At 47.3% G+C, this 21,378-nt stretch overlaps 1 protein-coding gene and 1 long non-coding RNA gene across 2 annotated transcripts in view; both read left to right on the forward strand.

Annotated features, from left to right (window-relative positions):
* Positions 1–1,690: 1,690 nt before the first annotated feature.
* Positions 1,691–21,378, forward strand: part of SCAMP3 (secretory carrier membrane protein 3) — a 41,538-nt gene continuing 21,850 nt past the window's right edge. Inside the window, exon 1 of the mRNA XM_073552348.1 lies at positions 1,691–1,847. Within this exon, the coding sequence (XP_073408449.1) occupies positions 1,809–1,847 (39 nt within the window). The 5' untranslated portion in view covers positions 1,691–1,808. The remainder of the gene's footprint in view (positions 1,848–21,378) is intronic.
* LOC141055662 (uncharacterized) lies at positions 14,432–19,601 on the forward strand. Its single transcript, XR_012221510.1, has 2 exons — positions 14,432–17,564; positions 17,780–19,601. It is a non-coding gene; the product is annotated as an uncharacterized lncRNA (long non-coding RNA).

The following is a 21,378-nucleotide window of genomic DNA, read 5'->3' on the forward strand; positions in this document are numbered from 1 at the left end:
GTGACCTCTCCAGTACTGACCCCTGTGATACCTCATTGGTGACTGTGACCTCTCCAGTACTGACCCCTGCTATACCTCATTGGTAACGGTGACCTCTCCAGTACTGACCCCTGTGATACCTCACTGGTGACTGTGACCTCTCCAGTACTGACCCCTGTGATACCTCATTGGTGACTGTGACCTCTCCGACACTGACCCCTGTGATACCTCACTGGTGACTGTGACCTCTCCAGTACTGACCCCTGCTATACCTCATTGGTAACGGTGACCTCTCCAGTACTGACCCCTGTGATACCTCACTGGTGACTGTGACCTCTCCAGTACTGACCCCTGTGATACCTCATTGGTGACTGTGACCTCTCCAGTACTGACCCCTGTGATACCTCATTGGTGACTGTGACCTCTCCAGTACTGACCCCTGTGATACCTCACTGGTGACTGTGACCTCTCCAGTACTGACCCCTGTGATACCTCACTGGTGACTGTGACCTCTCCAGTACTGACCCCTGTGATACCTCATTGGTGACTGTGACCTCTCCAGTACTGACCCCTGTGATACCTCACTGGTGACTGTGACCTCTCCAGTACTGACCCCTGTGATACCTCATTGGTGACTGTGACCTCTCCAGTACTGACCCCTGCTATACCTCATTGGTAACGGTGACCTCTCCAGTACTGACCCCTGTGATACCTCACTGGTGACTGTGAACTCTCCAGTACTGACCCCTGTGATACCTCATTGGTGACTGTGACCTCTCCGACACTGACCCCTGTGATACCTCACTGGTGACTGTGACCTCTCCAGTACTGACCCCTGCTATACCTCATTGGTAACGGTGACCTCTCCAGTACTGACCCCTGTGATACCTCACTGGTGACTGTGACCTCTCCAGTACTGACCCCTGTGATACCTCATTGGTGACTGTGACCTCTCCAGTACTGACCCCTGTGATACCTCATTGGTGACTGTGACCTCTCCAGTACTGACCCCTGTGATACCTCATTGGTGACTGTGACCTCTCCGACACTGACCCCTGTGATACCTCACTGGTGACTGTGACCTCTCCAGTACTGACCCCTGCTATACCTCATTGGTAACGGTGACCTCTCCAGTACTGACCCCTGTGATACCTCACTGGTGACTGTGACCTCTCCAGTACTGACCCCTGTGATACCTCACTGGTGACTGTGACCTCTCCAGTACTGACCCCTGCGATACCTCATTGGTGACTGTGACCTCTCCAGTACTGACCCCTGTGATACCTCACTGGTGACTGTGACTTCTCTAGTACTGATCCGTGCAACACATAGCAAAAAATTGGAAGTTACCAAAATAGGGATGGATATATAATTAACAATTTGGAGAGAACCCCAAACAAAGCATCACTAAAGGCCATAAAGCTTTACTTGTAATATAGTATAAACAAAGGGCAGAACTAGTTTTGCCCCTAACCTGCTGCTGTTATGTGCAGCTCCTTTATGCAGTGTGCCGGCTCCTTTCCATTAATGAGGGGTATAGTGCCTGCGAGCCTACACGGAGTTAGCTCAATAAGACAATACATTTTAGCCCCAGCGTCCCCCCCCAAAAACTGGCGCCACACAGCGAGCTAATGAATCGTCCTATTCTGCCAGATACGCGCTGGCTCCCGAGCGCCCCTCCTGGTTTCTCTCCTACGTCATTTGACGCTCCGCCTTTATTGTTGACGTAATTTGCGCGGTCGGAGTATTAGTGACGTCAGGGTCACGGGACACTCATGTGACTTTGCTGTTTCCGCATACAGGAAAACCAATCAGCAGACACCGGAGAGATGGCGGCGCCGTACAACGAGATGGACAACCCTTTCAAGGTATCGATGAGGTGTGTGTGGTGCTGAGCTGTGCAGTGGCTGCTGTGTGTGTGGTGCTGAGCTGAGCAGTGGCTGCTGTGTGTGTGGTGCTGAGCTGTGCAGTGGCTGCTGTGTGTGTGGTGCTGAGCAGTGGCTGCTGTGTGTGTGGTGCTGAGCAGTGGCTGCTGTGTGTGTGGTGCTGAGCAGTGGCTGCTGTGTGTGTGTGGTGCTGAGCTGTGCAGTGCAGTGGCTGCTGTGTGTGTGGTGCTGAGCAGTGGCTGCTGTGTGTGTGGTGCTGAGCAGTGGCTGCTGTGTGTGTGGTGCTGAGCTGTGCAGTGGCTGCTGTGTGTGTGGTGCTGAGCTGTGCAGTGGCTGCTGTGTGTGTGGTGCTGAGCAGTGGCTGCTGTGTGTGTGGTGCTGAGCAGTGGCTGCTGTGTGTGGTGCTGAGCTGAGCAGTGGCTGCTGTGTGTGTGGTGCTGAGCTGTGCAGTGCAGTGGCTGCTGTGTGTGTGGTGCTGAGCAGTGGCTGCTGTGTGTGTGGTGCTGAGCTGTGCAGTGGCTGCTGTGTGTGTGGTGCTGAGCTGTGCAGTGGCTGCTGTGTGTGTGGTGCTGAGCTGTGCAGTGGCTGCTGTGTGTGTGGTGCTGAGCTGTGCAGTGGCTGCTGTGTGTGTGGTGCTGAGCTGTGTAGTGGCTGCTGTGTGTGTGGTGCTGAGCTGTGCAGTGGCTGCTGTGTGTGGTGCTGAGCTGTGCAGTGGCTGCTGTGTTATGAATGGGTCACCAAGGAGGAAAAAACAAAACAAGCTAAATCACAGAAAACCAGAGAGGTTGGTAACTATGCAGGTTGCAGATCCCTGATCCTAACTACACAACTAGCACCAGCCGTGGAGCGTTCCTACGATGAACCTAGACGCTTCGTCACAGCCGGAGGACTAAATAAGCCTAAAGCAAAAAAAGGGGAAAACTGCCCCAGAGCAGACCCCAAAGGAAAGACAGCCCCCACACATGTATTGACGGTGAAACAAGATGAAAACACAAACACAGGCAGGAAAATAGGCTGAGCAAACGATGGGGCCCAAACTAACTAGAAAGGATAGGAAAGACACTGTCTGCAATCTGCCAGAATCCCTACAAAAATGTCCAACACTTCTGATAACAAAATGAACCCTGAAGTCACTAGACTTCTCCCACTATATCAGCACTCTGATATATTCTGAGACAGAGCAAAAAGAGGCCAATCTAATAAGGGACAAAAAGCAAATTGGCAAATACAGATAAATAAGAGTGGAAATTCAGCACAGCCCCAGCCGGGGCTGGCTGACCACACAAACGAATAGACCAACAAAATCAAGTGTGAACATTAGCAGAAAAACTTAGCTTGAGCTGACTGGAACAGAGCTGAGAACCAAGACCTGACAAGCCAGAAGGAATCACCAGCACCAGAATAGGGTGTCGGCTGTCTTAAATCCAGTCTGAGATTCCTGAGGTCCAGTCGTCATCCTCCTTAGCAGGTGGCAGATCTCCACTGATTAAATCAGCCTCACTACCTCCTGTTACCACTAGAGGGAGCCTGGAAGGAGAACTCACAACTGGTAGACCAGAAAATGAACTCACAACACTGCTGTGTGTGTGGTGCTGAGCTGTGCAGTGGCTGCTGTATGTGGTGCTGAGCTGTGCAGTGGCTGCTGTGTGTGTGGGGTGCTGAGCTGTGCAGTGGCTGCTGTGTGTGTGTGTGGGGTGCTGAGCTGTGCAGTGGCTGCTGTGTGTGTGTGGGGTGCTGAGCTGTGCAGTGGCTGCTGTGTGTGTGTGTGGGGTGCTGAGCTGTGCAGTGGCTGCTGTGTGTGTGTGTGGGGTGCTGAGCTGTGCAGTGGCTGCTGTGTGTGTGGGGTGCTGAGCTGTGCAGTGGCTGCTGTGTGGTGCTGAGCTGTGCAGTGGCTACTGTGTGGTGCTGAGCTGTGCAGTGGCTGCTGTGTGTGTGGTGCTGAGCTGTGCAGTGGCTGCTGTGTGTGTGGTGCTGAGCTGTGCAATGGCTGCTGTGTGTGTGATGCTGAGCTGTGCTGTGGCTGCTGTGTGTGTGGTGCTGAGCTGTGCAGTGGCTGCTGTGTGTGTGTGTGGTGCTGAGCTGTGCAGTGGCTGCTGTGTGTGGTGCTGAGCTGTGCAGTGGCTGCTGTGTGTGTGGTGCTGAGCTGTGCAGTGGCTGCTGTGTGTGTGGTGCTGAGCTGTGCAGTGGCTGCTGTGTGTGGTGCTGAGCTGTGCTGTGGCTGCTGTGTGTGTGATGCTGAGCTGTGCTGTGGCTGCTGTGTGTGTGGTGCTGAGCTGTGCAGTGGCTGCTGTGTGTGTGGTGCTGAGCTGTGCAGTGGCTGCTGTGTGTGATGCTGAGCTGTGCAGTGGCTGCTGTGTGTGTGTGTGTGTGTGTGGGGTGCTGAGCTGTGCAGTGGCTGCTGTGTGTGGTGCTGAGCTGTGCAGTGGCTGCTGTGTGTGATGCTGAGCTGTGCAGTGGCTGCCGTGTGTGTGGTGCTGAGCTGTGCAGTGGCTGCCGTGTGTGTGGTGCTGAGCTGTGCAGTGGCTGCCGTGTGTGTGGTGCTGAGCTGTGCAGTGGCTGCCGTGTGTGTGGTGCTGAGCTGTGCAGTGGCTGCCGTGTGTGTGGTGCTGAGCTGTGCAGTGGCTGCCGTGTGTGTGGTGCTGAGCTGTGCAGTGGCTGCCGTGTGTGTGGTGCTGAGCTGTGCAGTGGCTGCCGTGTGTGGTGCTGAGCTGTGCAGTGGCTGCCGTGTGTGTGTGGTGCTGAGCTGTGCAGTGGCTGCCGTGTGTGTGTGGTGCTGAGCTGTGCAGTGGCTGCTGTGTGTGTGGTGCTGAGCTGTGCAGTGGCTGCTGTGTGTGTGTGTGTGGTGCTGAGCTGTGCAGTGGCTGCTGTGTGGGGTGCTGAGCTGTGCAGTGGCTGCTGTGTGTGTGGTGCTGAGCTGTGCAGTGGCTGCTGTGTGTGTGGTGCTGAGCTGTGCAGTGACTGCTGTGTGTGTGTGTGTGTGTGTGTGTGTGTGTGTGTGTGTGTGTGTGTGTGTGTGTGTGTGCGCGCGCGCGCGTGTGGTTCTGAGCTGTGCAATGGCTGCTGTGTGTGTGGTTCTGAGCTGTGCAATGGCTGCTGTGTGTGTGGTTCTGAGCTGTGCAGTGGCTGCTGTGTGTGGTGCTCAGCTGTGCAGTGGCTGCTGTGTGTGTGGTGCTGAGCTGTGCAGTGGCTGCTGTGTGTGTGGTGCTGAGCTGTGCAGTGACTGGTGTGTGTGTGGTGCTGAGCTGTGCAGTGACTGGTGTGTGTGTGTGTGTGCGTGTGGTTCTGAGCTGTGCAATGGCTGCTGTGTATGTGGTTCTGAGCTGTGCAATGGCTGCTGTGTGTGTGGTTCTGAGCTGTGCAGTGGCTGCTGTGTGTGTGTGTGGTTCTGAGCTGTGCAGTGGCTGCTGTGTGTGTGATGCTGAGCTGTGCAGTGGCTGCTGCGTGTGTGATGCTGAGCTGTGCAGTGGCTGCTGCGTGTGTGATGCTGAGCTGTGCAGTGGCTGCTGCGTGTGTGATGCTGAGCTGTGCAGTGGCTGCTGCGTGTGTGATGCTGAGCTGTGCAGTGGCTGCTGCGTGTGTGATGCTGAGCTGTGCAGTGGCTGCTGCGTGTGTGATGCTGAGCTGTGCAGTGGCTGCTGTGTGTGTGTGTGTGTGTGTGGTGCTGAGCTGTGCAATGGCTGCTGTGTGTGTAAGGATAATGTAAAATATGATTTCCACGGAACATCCCATAATCTTCCATTCTCTGCACTACAGATGAGACTTTTGCCTGTCAGCCCCTGCAACCCCGCTTCCTCACCCACAGCTCACACACATTGCAGCTCTGTGCCTGCATCTGTAACGACACCAGATGCTTCCTGTGCCAACCTTACCCCTCCTCAGCTAAGGAATGTTAATTAGCTAAGTGGAAAGAATTTCCTTTGTCAGAGACACATGTGGCATCATAGGTATATATGGGAGATATTAGCGAAGCCATAGCTCGGACCCTGTTCGTGACATTAAAATGGAACGGACATTTCTGCGACGGGCTCCGATCCGGCTTCACTGCGGTGGTTCTTGCTAAGTTCAAGCCCCGACAGAATCAGAGAAATGGATTTCTAATAAACAGTGTGACATAATTACTGCATGCTTGGTTTTGAATTATTGCCTTAGACAGTATCATTTTCATTAGCCTATCTGTGTGTATATGAGGTACCCTCTGCGAGATATAGTTATTATAAGTTTTGTAGTCAGAATTGTAACTCCAAGAGCAGGGGGAGGTCATCTGGTGATGACCAGACGGCCCCTTTATGATGTCATGACCCAAAACTATAGAGAACACTCACTGAGTTGAGAGGGCATTCTTGAATGCTGGAGATTTCGTGCTGTTCGGATCCCAGATGCAGGGAGATGTCTGTCCCCGCCTCCCCACATGGTTAGCCTAAGTCCATCTAAGCAAATGTAAGTGTTAATCTCTGTTTTTTTTAATCCCATTTATTTTATATTTGCATTGTACCTATCTAATGTCTCAACTTAGTAAAACTTTTTTTATCTTTGTAACACTGCCCGTCTTTTGGAATAACCTATAAAACTTATTAGCTCTGTCTCCACGCTTTAAAAACGAATTTACATGCCTTTAAGATAATTACGCTACTGAATTGGGTTGGCTTCGAACCGCTCTATTAAGTTTAAATCTTAATCAAAGAAAATCCGGAGCTGGTGGCGGCGAAGTGTGGTCTGGGTCCCGGGTACTGCTGACTGTGACAGAAAGTGATTTTATAAGCTAATTGGGTGGCTGTGGCCAGAGCATTTTAATTCTCTCACTGTAGCGTGCTGGGTGGCTTACCTCATTGAAGCAGCTGGCCGGTAACCAATTATTCCAGGTGTAGTTCCCTGACTGACCTGAGGATGGGGGGGGGGGAGTGCCGGAGAGCTGCGAGTTCCAAAGTGGAGCTGAAAAGTGGGATATACATAAATCCCCGCAGTTTGTGGAATATTGTTAGCAGTGGTGGGACATCCAAAATAACCCCCCTGCGATAAATTGTTAGGGCGAGACTAGATTGCTGTTTTTTTTGTCACATGGTGCCAGCGGTGGGATAACTAAAATAAGCCCCCCTGTGCCTGTGGTAGCCGTGCGTCGCATCCCTCCGTCCGTTACATCGGTGTCAGCGGGTGGGATCGTGACACTGTGGTGCTGAGCTGTGTGTGGTGCTGAGCTGTACAGGGGGCCGGGGGCCCATGTGTGTGGCTTTGTTCGTGGTTGATGAGGAACTGCGGAAGTGTGAATCTGTGTGGGGTATGTGTGTGGGTCTCCCTTAGGGCGTGGTTGAGCGGGGGCCTCTCGCGGTGCCCTCCAGTTTGGCATGGACTCCATGGAGCCTCCCTCCATGCCTTACTATAGTTGTGGGGCTCCTCGCCATCCTTTCCTGTAGTGGCTGTGGGCTCCTCTCTGTGCTGTCCTGAAGGATGTGATTACCAGGGGGCTCTCTCCATTCCTAAAGGCCCCTTTACATTTAGCGATGCACCAGCGATCCCGACAAAGATACGACCCGGTCAGGATCGCTGGTGCATCGCTAAATGGTCGCTAGTGAGCTGCCACACAGGCAGATATCACAGCGATGTAGCGACGCAGCAGCGGTCGTTACTTACCTTTCAGACGTGGCGATCCTGATGTCCTCCCGCCCGCGTCCATACGTCGCTCGTCGGCGCCAGCAGGAAGCGCCCGACGAGAAATGGAGCTGCACGATCTTGCGCGATCAGCGACAGACAGTGGAGGAGCCGATCGGAGGTAAGTATCACACATAGCGATATCGCTGCTGCGTCACCAAGTCGGTGACGCTTTAGCGATATCGCTATGTGTAAAGGCCCCTTTAGTCTGCATTCCCACTATCAGTAATGATAGTGTTCTAGATGCTGTGTTGTACAGTACAAGCACAGTGGGTGGGACTAATTGAAATCTCATGTCCACTGTGCTTTTTTTTCACTGCTTGAACTTGCCTGCGGTGTGGGTTCCAAGCCGCAGTATGTCTGCTTTACATCAGCACAATTTTGGAACCCAAATTTTTTTTGTTAGTAAGTTATAAGGGTTAAAAGTTGACTAGCAACTTCTCATTTTCACAACATCATTTTCCAGGACTTCCCTCCTGACAGCACCACCAGGAGGTTGTCCTTCTTATCCTTGATAGGGACAGGAACACAGAAGAGGTTAAATAGCCCCCCCCCCCCCCCAACACACACACTACCACCCTTCAGTGTTTTTCCTGTTCCTATCAGGGACAGGCGCAGAGGAGAACAGAGAGACCGCCGGTGGCCCTTGGGGCGTCGGGACCCAGTAGAGCAGGGGACTCCCGGGAATGGCTTTATCCCTTTCCAGAGGGCTCTGAGCGGCAGAGTCCTGGGCTGTCGCTCACTCCGCAGGAAGTGACGACTTCCAGGGCGGGGCCAGAAGCACCGGACCTGGCAGCGCCTGGGAAGATGTGGCCTCCGGCCGGGGTGGGGGAGGTTCGCTGAGGCCTGGTGTCAGTTGGATCCCGGCGCTCCATGTGACGGGTGTAAGCGTGCCTTCAAATGGGGACCGAGCCAGGGCGTCACCGGACCAGCCGGTGTGTGTTCCAGAGGGAACGTGCGCAGTAAGGAGCCAGTGACGTTGTGATCAACAGCAGCTGGGCTCGGAAGGAGGACGAATCAGATGTCTTGAAGCCGGGTGAGACTGACTACTTAAAAGACACACAGACTGACAGCACACTTGACTCAGTAAAGATGTAAAGTGTTGGACGTCCAAACATGCAATCCTTAGAACCGGCCCTGTACCATGTGAGTAAAGGGGTAGTAAGGGTCCCGTACAGGTCTGCACACGCAGACATACAGGAGCCTTTTTCCTATACATGTCTTTCAGGCTAAGGAAACACCTAGGCGATCCACCACAACTACCAACCAGAAGCCCAATAGATGCCCCCTATGCTCGGCCAGATTCCCACAGGGATATACAAAAAAAACTATGTGAAGGCTCCATATCCGGACTGCTCAAAGAGGAGCAGTCCTCACTACTAGATAATATAAAATCCATGATCCGAGAGGAGGTACAGACTACGGTCACAGCACTTGTACCACTACAATCCCCACAACCTAAGAGGCCCAGATGGGATCTGGAACAGAGCTCGGAAGAAGGAGAGGTGTCAGACTACTTCGATCCAGATTCGGGCGAATGTTACCCTTTTTTCATCTGACAACACTGACACACTCCTACAAGCAGTCAGGAACACAATGAATGTAGAGGATTCTATGGAGCCACTAACAACCCAGGATGAGATGTTCGGCGGGCTAAGAGCTTGTGGAAATAGAGTATTCCCGGTTAACACACACAACGATTATGATATTGGAAGAATGGGAAGAAGCTGGGAAAAAACTGGTGGTCCCAAGAGACTTTAAATACCACCTCCCCTTCAATCCAGAAGAGACCAAGGTATGGGAAAAAAAAATTCCAAAGCTCATACCTGTAGCTAGGGTGTCTAAAAAGACAGCTATTCCTTTCAAGGATTCATCCGGCCTTAAAGATCTGATGGATAAGAGATCAGAAGGCCTCAAAAAACCTGGGAATCGTCGTCAGCTGTTATGAAAACAAACATAGCAGCCACTTTGGTAGCCAGATCAATGAGCTTTTGGGTGGGCGAGCTAGAGAATCACATTGGGAACAAAATCTCCAAAGAAGAGATTCTAAAATCGCTACCTCCTCTGAAAATGGCTATTGACTTTATGGCAGACGCCTCAGTGGAATCAGTCCGCTTTGCCGCAAGGAATAATGCTCTGTCTAATGCAGCGAGGCGAGCTCTGTGGTTGAGATCCTAGAGAGGGGATACCCAGTCAAAGAACAAATTGTGCTCCATACCATTTTCGGGTCTTTATGTATTCGGGCCTGTACTAGATGAGTTGCTTGAAAAAGCTGACAAAAAGAAAGGCTTTCCGGAGGAAAGGCCTAAGAAAATGCCGTCATTTTGGAGGACCTGCTACCATCCCAGGCAGGACTATTAAGGGGAAAGGGGAAGTCTGGCAGGTGGAGCTACCCAAAAGGGGGAAGAGGTAAAAGTTCCTCGCAAGACCCAGCAGACTATGACGCCAGGAAAGTAGGAGGGACACTACGGTCGCAGAAGGGTACAAAATCAAATTCACCCAGCGACCTCCCAGTAGATACTGTGTAACCCAAACCCAGTCTCTGGTAATCCATCAGAGACTTTTAAAAGACATTCAAGAGCTGATGGAGGTAGGGGCCATTACCCGAGTACCTCATGCCCAAAGATTTCAGGGTCATTCCGCAACTCTATTCTCAGTAAAAAAAAACAAAAAAAAAAAGCAGAAGGAGAATATCGAACAATAATAAACCTGAAGCCACTAAATCTGTGGGTGACCTACAAGCGATTCAAAATGGAATCTCTAAAAGCAGTCATACCGTTGATAAAGGAGAAATCATTAATGAGCACATTAGATTTAAATATTGCCTACTATGATACTATCACGTACCTATCCATGCCTCACATCAAAAATACCTCAGGTTCGCAATAAAGGGACATGCTGGATCATGACAGATAAAAAAGCACTCTGGTTACTTTAGTTTAGTGCACGTGATTTTATGAAGCAGGTGTGATTGCTGGCTCTTACCTATAAAAGAGTGTCAGGTGGTTGCAATCACGGTTGGTGATATTGCTCATTTTCAACCAAGACTGGTGAAGGAAGGAACTACAGAGCAGCTCAGGGGAGCTCTGGTGTAAAGTCTGGTGAAGGAAGGAATTACAGAGAGGTGTTCCTTGCAGCTCTGACAAAGTTTGGGGGAGTAGCAGCTATTCTGGAGGAAAGCTGCATTCTGGTGGTGGACTCTTGCTGGGAGCAATAGCAAAAGAGCAAAGCTAAGTGGTGTTATCCCTGTTTGTATTTTTCCCTGGTGTGTTTTAGTACAGCAGTGGGGCCAGTGCCTGCACCACCCTGCTCCCTAGCAAGTGATAGGTGTAGGGTGTGCTAGGGTGACAGGTTCCGGCTCGGCGACAGGTGAGGAGCCTGTATAGGAAATGTTAGGAGTGTGAGGGACACAGACTCAGGGGAGTGCAGGAGGTCTCCATGTCCCCGTTCCCTGTCGCAGGGTCCACCGTTGTAACTGTTTCTCCTTCCCCCGTGTCTTGTTGTTTTAGTTACCGGCCTGCGGGTCGTGTCACACAGGACCCTTACACGTGCCGTGTCTTGTTGTATTAGTTACCGACCTGCGGGTCGTGTCATACAGGGTGGGGTCCACGTGACAGGGAGACCTTACAACTACCGTGTCATTCCTACAGAAATTAGGATGGTTAATAAACTGGAAGTAATCAAGCTTCAATCCAGAAAGGAAATATGTGGTTCTCAGAGTCATCCTGGACTCAGAACAAGAATGGTTCAGAAACAGAAATACATCTCCATAAGGAAGGACATGAGAATCCTGGGTCTCGTGACTTCGTGTATTCCCAGCGTCCAGTGGAGCCAGTTCCATTCAAGGATCTTGCAGCAAGAGTTCCTGGCGGCATGAGATGGCAAGGAGTCATCACTGGACAAAAACATGGGGTTATCCAGAGAAGTAAAGCAGTCTCTATCATGGTGGGCAGACACATTAAACATCAGAAGGGGAAGACCTTGGAGAGCATTCCTGTGCATAAATATCGCTACCGACGCAAGCCTCAGAGGTTGGGGAGCTCACATGAAGGGACGTTACCTCCAAGGAACTTGGCCCACATCAATACGCAACCGGTACTCAAACCACAGAGAGCTCAGGGCAGTCTGGGAGGCACTGAAAACATGCCAGGGAAAACTATGAGGTCAGAACGTCAAGATCTTCTCAGACAATTCAACTACAGTAGCTTGCTTCAACATCAAGGGGGTCCTGACATCGTCACTTACAGGACCTATCTTGCACTTTATTTCCTGGGAAGAGCACACAGTAAAATCAATTACGGCAGTTCACCTGAGAGGGTCAAAGAACCAGTTGGCGAACTTCCTAAGCAGAGAGAAAGTCCACCCTTCAGAGTGGTCGCTAAACGAAGAAGTCTTCGTTCAGCTATCCCGGTTCTGGGGGACACCAGAGATCGTCTTATTTGCCTCAAGGAGAAGTACAAAAACAAAAGAATTTTTTTTTTTCTCTAAATTCAGGAGACAACACAACAGGGGTAGACGCCTTGGCACAGAAATGGAACATGGCACTCGCTTACGCTTTCCCACATCTTGCCCAAAGAGTCTTAAGAAAGATACAGGAAAGCAGAGCATCGGTAATCTTGATTGTCCCTTACTGGCCCAAGAGATGCTGGTTCTCCCTGCTAAGATGGATGGCGCCGGAGGATCCAATTCTACCAGCAAGACCGGATCTACTAACCCAGGGCCCTCTAGTACATCAGAAACCAGAGATGTTACAGCTATCAGCCTGGATCCTGAGATGGAGATCCTAAAATCAAAAGGGCTGTCAGAACGAGTTCTATCAACTATGCAAAGGAGTAGGAAAACAATAACCTCAGCAATATATTGGAAAGTCTGGAAAAAGTTCTGTTCTCAGAGTAAAGTGCCAGTATCTATCACCCAGGGTCCAAATATCCCTCACGTTCTTGACTTCCTTCAGGCAGGCTTTGACAAAGGACTGAGGCCTAGTATGCTAAAAGCACAGGTTTCAGCTCTAGATTCATTTTTTGATTTTCCACTACCCAATCATCCCTGGGTGGTGAGGTTTAAAAAAGCCACATAGCGTGTGAGACCCACAATCCGTAGCTCAGTTACCCCCCTGGGATCTCAGCTTGGTCCTGAATGAACTACGCCAGGATCCATATGAGCCATTAGATCAGGCACTCCTAAGGTCAGTAACTGTCATGATCTGCTGAGTTTGTGGGATCAGGTAGTTCAGAGGTTAATCTGGACAGCCTCACTCTGAGATTCTGGGAGGCTTTTATAGCCTCATTGTGGGCTCACTCCTTGTCGCTTATACTCAGATCCTTGGCCGAGTGTGTGTGACCCTGGTGTGCTTTGTGACTGTGATACTTTGCTTGTTTGGTTTTGATCCGGTTCTGTCCCTGTTACGAGTTCTAACCAAAACAGGGAGAGATACTTACTTGTATAAACAGGCCTCAATACAAATGCACTAACAGGGTGCAGCGGACCCAAGTAAAATGGCAACTGCACAGGTGCAATAATACCTAATGAAACAGCCAGCCTACAATCAGGGATTGGCCGTGTGGTACACCAGTGCAAAAAAATAATCCGTATGTGGCAATGTTCACACAGGGAATGCAAAGCATATGGTTCACAGCCTCTTAGTAACACCATATAGGGGGGCTGCCCAGTGCTAACTATAATGCCTCACGTGTGAACAGAGGCCACAGTTTACAGAACCATTTGGGCCCAACTGCACCCTGAAAAGATAAAAAGTGCACAAAAACATATCAATATATGTAAGTTATTGGTTAATATTATGGCCATAATACGTAAGCTGGCAAACTAACGTCAAAGTTCCTTACACTTGCCAGTCCTACTCTAACATGAAAACCACAGAAAGAGGAAAGAATCCTCCAATATTTGAGAAAAAACAAAACGGAGAGATGCTTACTTGTATAACTTTGTGAACATTGCCACATACGGATTATTTTTTTGCACTTGTGTGCCACACGGCAAATCCATGATTGTAGGCTGGCTGTTTCATTAGGTATTATTGCACCTGTGCAGTTGCCATTTTACTTGGGTCCGCTGCACGCTGTTAGTGCATTTGTACTGAGGCCTGTTTATACAAGTATGCAAAACACAAGCCGCTGAGACACCATCACATGTTTCTCAACGCAAGCAATGACTAGCCAGGTCTTTCCCCGGGAAGGAATAACCACGGGAAGGGCAGTCTCCAATGAAGGTAACCACCTATGCCAAAACATAGTATCCATCCACAGACAGCTGTTTCGGGGTATTGCCCCTCGTCAGTGTGGAGTAGGTAACTGGCCAGACGGAGCAATGCCTAGTAGAAGACTGTGAAAAATGAGGATGAATGAACTCATGGAGATCAACATCCAACACTGCGGAGACACCATCACATGTTTCTCAACGCAGTGATTCACAGTGTTCTACTAGGCATTGCTCCTACTGGCCAGTTGCTTGCATTGAGAAACGTGATGGAGTCTCCGCGGCTTGTGTTTTGCGTATTTTACATATTTCCCATAAGGGATGGGGGCATTGCTCTAGAATCACTGCGTTGAGAAACATGTGATGGTGTCTCCGCAGTGTTGGATGTTGATCTCCATGAGTTCATTCATCCTCATTTTTCACAGTCTTCTACTAGGCATTGCTCCTACTGGCCAGTTTCCTACTCCACACTGATGAGGGGCAATACCCCGAAACAGCTGTCTGTGGATGGATACCATGTTTTGGCATAGGTGGTTTCCTTCATTGGAGACTGCCCTTCCCGTAGTTGTTCCTTCCCGGGGAAAAACATGGCTAGTCATTGCTTGCGTTGAGAAACGTGATGGTGTCTCCGCGGCTTGTGTTTTGCATATTTTACATATTTCCCATAAGGGATGGGGGCTTTGCTCTAGAATCACTGCGTTGAGAAACATGTGATGGTGTCTCCGCAGTGTTGGATGTTGATCTCCATGAGTTCATTCATCCTCATTTTTCGCTGTTTATACAAGTAAGCATCTCTCCCTGTTTTGGTTTTTTCTCAAATATTGGTGGATTCTTTCCTCTTTCTGTGGTTTTCATATTAGAGTAGGACTGGCAAGTGTAAGGAACCCTGTTACGAGTTCTGCCTGTTCCTTTTGTACTGCATTGCTATCTCCGTGTATGACTCTTTTGCCTTGGACCTGACTACTCTGATTGCCACGCTTGTACTGTGTTGCTATCTCTGTGTATGATTCATTGCTTACGTTCTGACTATTCTCTGCTTGTCCCTCGGGTACCGCGCCGCCCTCTCCGTGTATGACCCCCCCCCCGTTTGTCTGACCTGAGTTTCCCTAGCCTTTACTCCAGGATTCCTGTAATAAAACCCTACAGTCACCTCCTGCAGCAGGACGCTAAGCCACGCCCCCTGTGGTCACATGATCGTAGGTCCTTGTACTGTTTACTACTTTCAGTGTCACAGGTCCTGTTGTCTGAACTTTCCCTGCAGTATCGGACCCCGGGCCCTCCTGTAGTCTGTGTGAGTTACCCTGCTCAGCCACGGCTGTCCGCCGGCGCTTACAGGATCCTGATAGTAACGTTCAAGGCTCTTTTTCTCGTAGCAATAACTTCTGCGAGACACATAGGGGAGATCCAGGCCCTGTCCATAAGACACCCATTTTTAAAAATACAGGAGGACTGCATTGTCTTAAAGTTAGATCCTGCCTTTCTTCCCAAAGTGGTTTCTGACTTCCACAGGAATCAGGAGCTAGTGTTACCTACTTTCTGTTAGAACTACAACAAAGAGAACGCTCTCTTCACCTCTTGGACGTTAAAAGAACTATTCTTCAATACTTGAAACTCATGGAGGACTGGAGAGTGGACTCTAACCTCTTTGTCCAGATGACAGGAAAGAACAAAGGGGAAAAAAGCGTCAAAAGCTACTATAGCCAGATGGTTAAAGTCAACTATTTGTGCAGCATACTTGTCGGCGGGAAAATCTCTGCCGGAAAACCTCAGGGCTCACTCACTGAGAGCAGTTTCTGCTTCATGGGCAGAAAGCACAGGAGCTTCCATGGACCAAATCTGCAGGGCTGCAACTTGGTCTAAATTACTTTTTGTAAATATTACAAATTAGATGTTATGACAAATCAGCAAACCGTCTTTGGGAGGAAAGTCCTTGAGGCTGTAATCCCGCCCTAGTAGAAGTTACTTGGTAATTCTCCTGGTGGTGCTGTCAGGAGGGACGTCCTGTAAAGTAGGAATTAGTCCTACTGGTAATGGTATTTCCAGGAGTCCATCATGACAGTACCCCTTATATACCCTCCCTCAAATTTCCAGTCTGATATGTGATGTAAACGTGTAGAAGGAAGTTCAATAAAATTAGTGTTGCATCCTTCCTGGTGTGGTACTTAGAAAATCACTGAAGGGTGGTAGTGGGGATGGCTATTTAACCTCTTCTGTGTTCCGGTCCCTATCAAGGATAAGGAGGACAACCTCCTGGTGGTGCTGTCATGATGGACTTCGGTAGGACTAATTCCTACTTTTTTTCTTTGGGACCACATCACATTTGAAGTGACTTTGAGGGGTCTATATGACAGAAAATACCCTAAAGTGACACCATTCTAAAAACTGCGCTCCTCAAGGTGCTCAAAACCACATTCAAGAAGTTTATTAACCCTTCAGGTGCTTCACAAAAAAATTACTTCAGGTCCAATTTTTTTCTATTTTCTCAAGGGTAACCGGAGAAATTGGACCCTAAAAGTTATTGTGCAATTTGTCCTGAGTACGCTGATACCCCATATGTGGGGGTAAACCACTGTTTGGACGCATGGCAGAGCTCGGAAGGGAAGGAGCGCCATTTGAGTTTTTCAATGCAAAATTGGCTGGAATTGAGATCAGACGCCATGTCGCGTTTGGAGAGCCCCTGATGTGCCTAAACAGTGGAAACCCCCCACAGATGACACCATTTTGGAAACTAGACCCCCTAAGGAACTTATCTAGATGTGTGGTGAGAACTTTGAACCCCCCATGTGCTTCACAGAAGTTTATAACGTAGAGCCATAAAAATAAAAAATCATATTTTTTTACACAAAAATTATATTTGCACCCCCCAATTTCTTATTTTCCTAAGGGTAACAGAAGAAATTGGACCCCAAGAGTTATTGTGCAATTTGTCCTGAGTATGCTGATACCCCAAATGTGGGGGTGAACCACTGTTCTGGCGCATGGCAGAACTCTGAAGGGAAGGAGCACCGTTTGACTTTTTTCAACGCAGAATTGGCTAGAATTGAGAAACCAGGGTGGATAAAAATCAATGTTTTTTTTTTAAAAAAATCAAAAAAATCGGATTTTTTTCAATAAACTGCTTTTTGAGGAAAATATTTTACCATCCAAAGGTTCTTCCATCATGAGATAAAGCTGAGTTGTTTAACTCAGTAGAATAAAGGCTGTATATGTGTAACATTCACAATGCCATGCTCTTCCAGAGGTTTCTGTAGGATTAGTGGGCAGTTTCTCTCCTATATTATCACAGACGCTCACTTTACTTACGCAGTTCTCAAAACTGAATTTGACTCCGCAGAGGTCCCAGCCTCTTCTTCACGGCAAAAATGTTACAACATGAACAGAGTTGAGAAAAAGACCTTAATCCTATTGTTCTACAAACCTATGAATACAGAATCAACCCCTTCAGTGCCAAGTCCAAGAAGTTAGACAATATGTTTCTGATTGTTTGGAGTGGAATAGATCTGCACAACACAAGAAGAATGTGAATCTAAGTGTGAGGAGGAGGAAGGGCAAGCAGACAAGAAAATGAAGTGAAACTTTGAGCACAATACTGCAGCATAGCCACAGACAGACAAGTCTGGATCTGTTTGTGTGTACGATCTGAGGTTTATTACATTCTTTCCTTATAATGGCAGCAGGGCGTAAAAGAGACCCAGTTTGGGAATATTTTAATGAAGCTCCTTCGCCTATCGGTAAGGCAGGCATGTGTGCAAAATGCAAACGATGCAACAAAGAGATGCAAGGCCTGGTGGCGCGAATGAGGCAACATCATGAGAAGTGCGGTGATGTTCACCTGATCTTCAGGTTGGTAAACATTTTTATTGAATCCTATTTCTAAAGACTGAACTATCATGTGTGAGAAAAATTATATTTCTTATTATTACTGCATGTTACTGTCATTTGGTACAGTTATGAAGAAAAACAAATATTCCTTTTGGGGCAGGGGCAGTGATGTGTTGTGTACAATAAGCAGAAATTGTATAAACAATAAAATAACAGCATTGACTTTTTTTGTTTAGGGGAATTCATGGATTCTGGAAACTATCCACCTCCAAGATCACTATCATCCTGTTCTACAGTTTCAGAGTTATCCATCCAGGATAGTGCTTCATTAGCAGCAGCAGCATCATCATCAGACACCCACAGCCACATATCACCATCACCCAAAAGGAAGAAGAAACCTTTACCTCCTGGAACCACCATAGATAGGTTTGTGATAAGAACTAGCAGATTAGAAAAAGAGTTGATTGATTGAAAAAATTGCCCAGTTTATTTATGCAACAAACTCTTCTTTCCGTCTGACTGAGAACCCATATTTCATTAATATGGTTCAGTCACTGAGACCAGGATACAGTCCACCCAGCAGAGCTGATGTTGCAGGGAAACTGCTGGATCAAGTGTATGACAGAGAAATGGAGCAATGTGCAACAGCTCTGGAGGGTAAAATTGTTAACCTAAGTATTGATGGGTGGAGTAATGTCCACAATGATCCTGTTGTATGTGCTTGTATAACAGAAGAAGGTAAAGTCTTCCTTGCACAAACAACTGATACGTCAGGAAATGCACACACAGCAGAATACTTACAAGAAGTGGCAGTAAAAGCTATAACGACATGTGAACAAAAATTCAAATGTCTAGTACGCAGTTTGGTCACTGACAATGCTGCAAACGTATCCAAGATGAGAAGAGATTTAGAAGAGCAGGGAGGGAATACAAAGCTGCTAATAACATATGGTTGCAGTGCTCATTTGCTGCACCTCTTAGCCAAAGACTTAAGTGTTCCAGAAATAAAGGCTAATGTTGTTGAAATTGCTAAATACTTCCGTAATAATCATTTTGCTGCAGCAGCTCTGAAAAGGATGGGTGGAACCAAGCTAAAGCTCCCACAAGATGTTAGATGGAACTCTGTGGTGGACTGTTTTGAGCAGTATATCACTGGCCTATTCTGATGACACTTTGTGAAGAAAATCGAGATAAAATAGATGGCACTGTCACGGCCAAAATCCTCAACATTGGGCTTAAGAGAAATGTTGAACATATGCTGAGCTTCCTGAAACCCATCTCTCAAGCTTTAAACAAAATACAGAAAAATAGCTGTTTTATTGCGGATGCTGTTGAAATTTGGAAGGAACTGAGTGAACACTTAAAAACAGAACTACACATGGACAGAATTAAATTACAAGCAGTAAACAAACGAATGGGACAAGCACTGACTCCAGCTCATTTTTTGGCAAATATTGTCAATATCCAATATCAGGGTCAAAACCTAAGTGCTGAGGAAGAGGAGTTAGCTATGACATGGGTATCCAGCAATCATCCATCTTTAATGCCAACTATAATAAACTTCAGAGCTAAGGGGGAACCATTCAAGAAATATATGTTTGCTGAAGATATTTTAAGGAAGGTCACACCAGTAAACTGGTGTAAGTCACTTAAGCGCTTGGATTTAGAGACTGTTCAAGTAATGATTTCACTTTTAACAGCAGTAGCTTCTTCTGCAGGCGTTGAAAGAATATTCTCTTCCTTTGGACTCATTCATTCTAAATTGAGAAATCGGTTGGGACCCAATAAAGCAGGAAAGCTTGTTTTTCTTTTCCAGATTATGAATAGGAACAAAGAAGAAGATGAAGATGACGACAAGTGAGCTACAGAGGACAGCAGGGACAGTAGTATTTAAGTTTTTCATGTGTCGGCTGGGCTGACAGTCTAAGTTTCTTAAAATATATATATATTTTGTTTAGCCAAATTAGTTAACAAACATGGATGTTTGTTTAAGCAAATAACTTATGCTGTAATGTTGTTATTGTTTCAATTGAATAAATCTATTTAAATTGTTATTAAGGTCAGGATTATTTTTCTCCTTCCTAAGTACAACAGAACAGTGGTGTCCAAATATGAATGATTAACCCATTAAACTGGGGAGAAAAAAGTAATATAAAAAGTGATTCTAAAAATCTTCATCTACTTGCATGTTGAAGTAGCAAGAACTAGTTTAGGTAGAAACTTTGATTTAAATCACTGATTTAAATCAAGCCTGACTAGTGATTTAAATCGTGATTTAAATCAGTTAGATTTAAATCAAATCCACCCTGTGAGAAACCCTCCAATTCTAACTTCAAGCCTAACTTTAGCCCCAGCCCTAATGGAAAAATGGAAATAAATAAAAAATATTTTATTATTTTTCCATAACTAAGGCTGGTTTCACACTAGCGTTTTTTAGCGCTGCGCTTCGTGCCCGTCCATGCACATGCGTCCTGCACCCCTATCTTTAACATGGGGGCGCATGGTCTAGCGTATGCACGCTCTTGTATGCGTTCTCGTGCGCATGCGTTTCTTTGTAGTGTGCGCCTAGTCGCGCCGGATGCAACCTGTTGCATTTTTGGTCGGTCCGACCTGTCTCAAAAAAACCGCGCACGGAATGTCACATTACAGCTATGGGAACGCAGGCGTGCGCATGGGTATGCGCACGCCTGCGTTTAAAATTGCATGCGTTTTAAGAGTTAACATGGCTAGAAACTGGTCAAAACACATGCGCATAAAAAAGCAAACGCATACAAAACGCATGATGCGTTTTTTGTATGCTATTCTATTGCGCACGAAAAGCAACGCTAAAAAACGCTAGTGTGAAACTAGCCTAAGGGGGTGATAAAGGGGGATATGATTTACTATTTATAGCGGGGTTTTATGTTTGGCGGCTGTAACGCTAAAAGACTTTTTATTGCAAAAAAATAGTTTGTGCATCACCACATTTTGAGAGCTATAATTTTTCCATATTTTGGCCCACCGAATCATGTGAGGTCTTATTCTTTGCGGGACGAGTTGACGTTTTTATTGGTACCATTTTTGGGCACGTGACATTTTTTGATCGCTTTTTATTACGATTTTTGGGAGGCAGAATAAGCAAATACTAGCATTTCATGAATTTCTTTTGGGGGGAGCGTTTACAACGTTCCGCGTGCGGTAAAATTGATAAAGCAGTTTTATTCTTTGGGTTAGTGTGATTACAGTGATACCTCATTTATATCATTTTTTTTATGTTTTGGTGCTTTTATACAATAAAAACCATTTTATATAAAAAAAATAATTTTGCATCGCTTTATTGTGCAAGCTGTAACTTTCTTTTTTCACTGTCGCTGTATGGCAGCTCGTTTTTTGCAGGACAAGATGATGTCTTCAGCGGTACCACATTTATTTATATTCGTCTTTTTGATTGCGTGTTATTCCACTTTGTGTTCGGCGGTATGATAAAGCATTTTTTTGTCTTTTTTTAAGGGGATCACTAAAGGGGTTAACTAGTGGGACAGTTTTATAGGGCGGGTCATTACCAACGCGGCGATACTAAATATGTGTACTTTTATTGTTTTTTTTTTTTTTAACCCCTTCACTACCAAGGGTGGTTTGCACGTTAACTCCCGGGCCAATTTTTTACAATTTTGACCACTGTCCTTTTATGAGGTAATAACTCTGAAACGCTTCCATGGATCCCTGTGATTCTGACATTGTTTTCTCATGACATATTGTACTTCATGTTAGTGGTAAAATTTAATTCAAATAACTTGCGTTTATTTGTGAAAAAAATGGAAATTTGGTGAAAATTTTTAAAATTTCGCAATTTTCC

This window comes from Dendrobates tinctorius, unplaced genomic scaffold (assembly GCF_039654945.1).
Source record: "Dendrobates tinctorius isolate UK_male_01 unplaced genomic scaffold, ASM3965494v1 ptg000189l, whole genome shotgun sequence".
Lineage (NCBI taxonomy): Eukaryota > Metazoa > Chordata > Amphibia > Anura > Dendrobatidae > Dendrobates > Dendrobates tinctorius.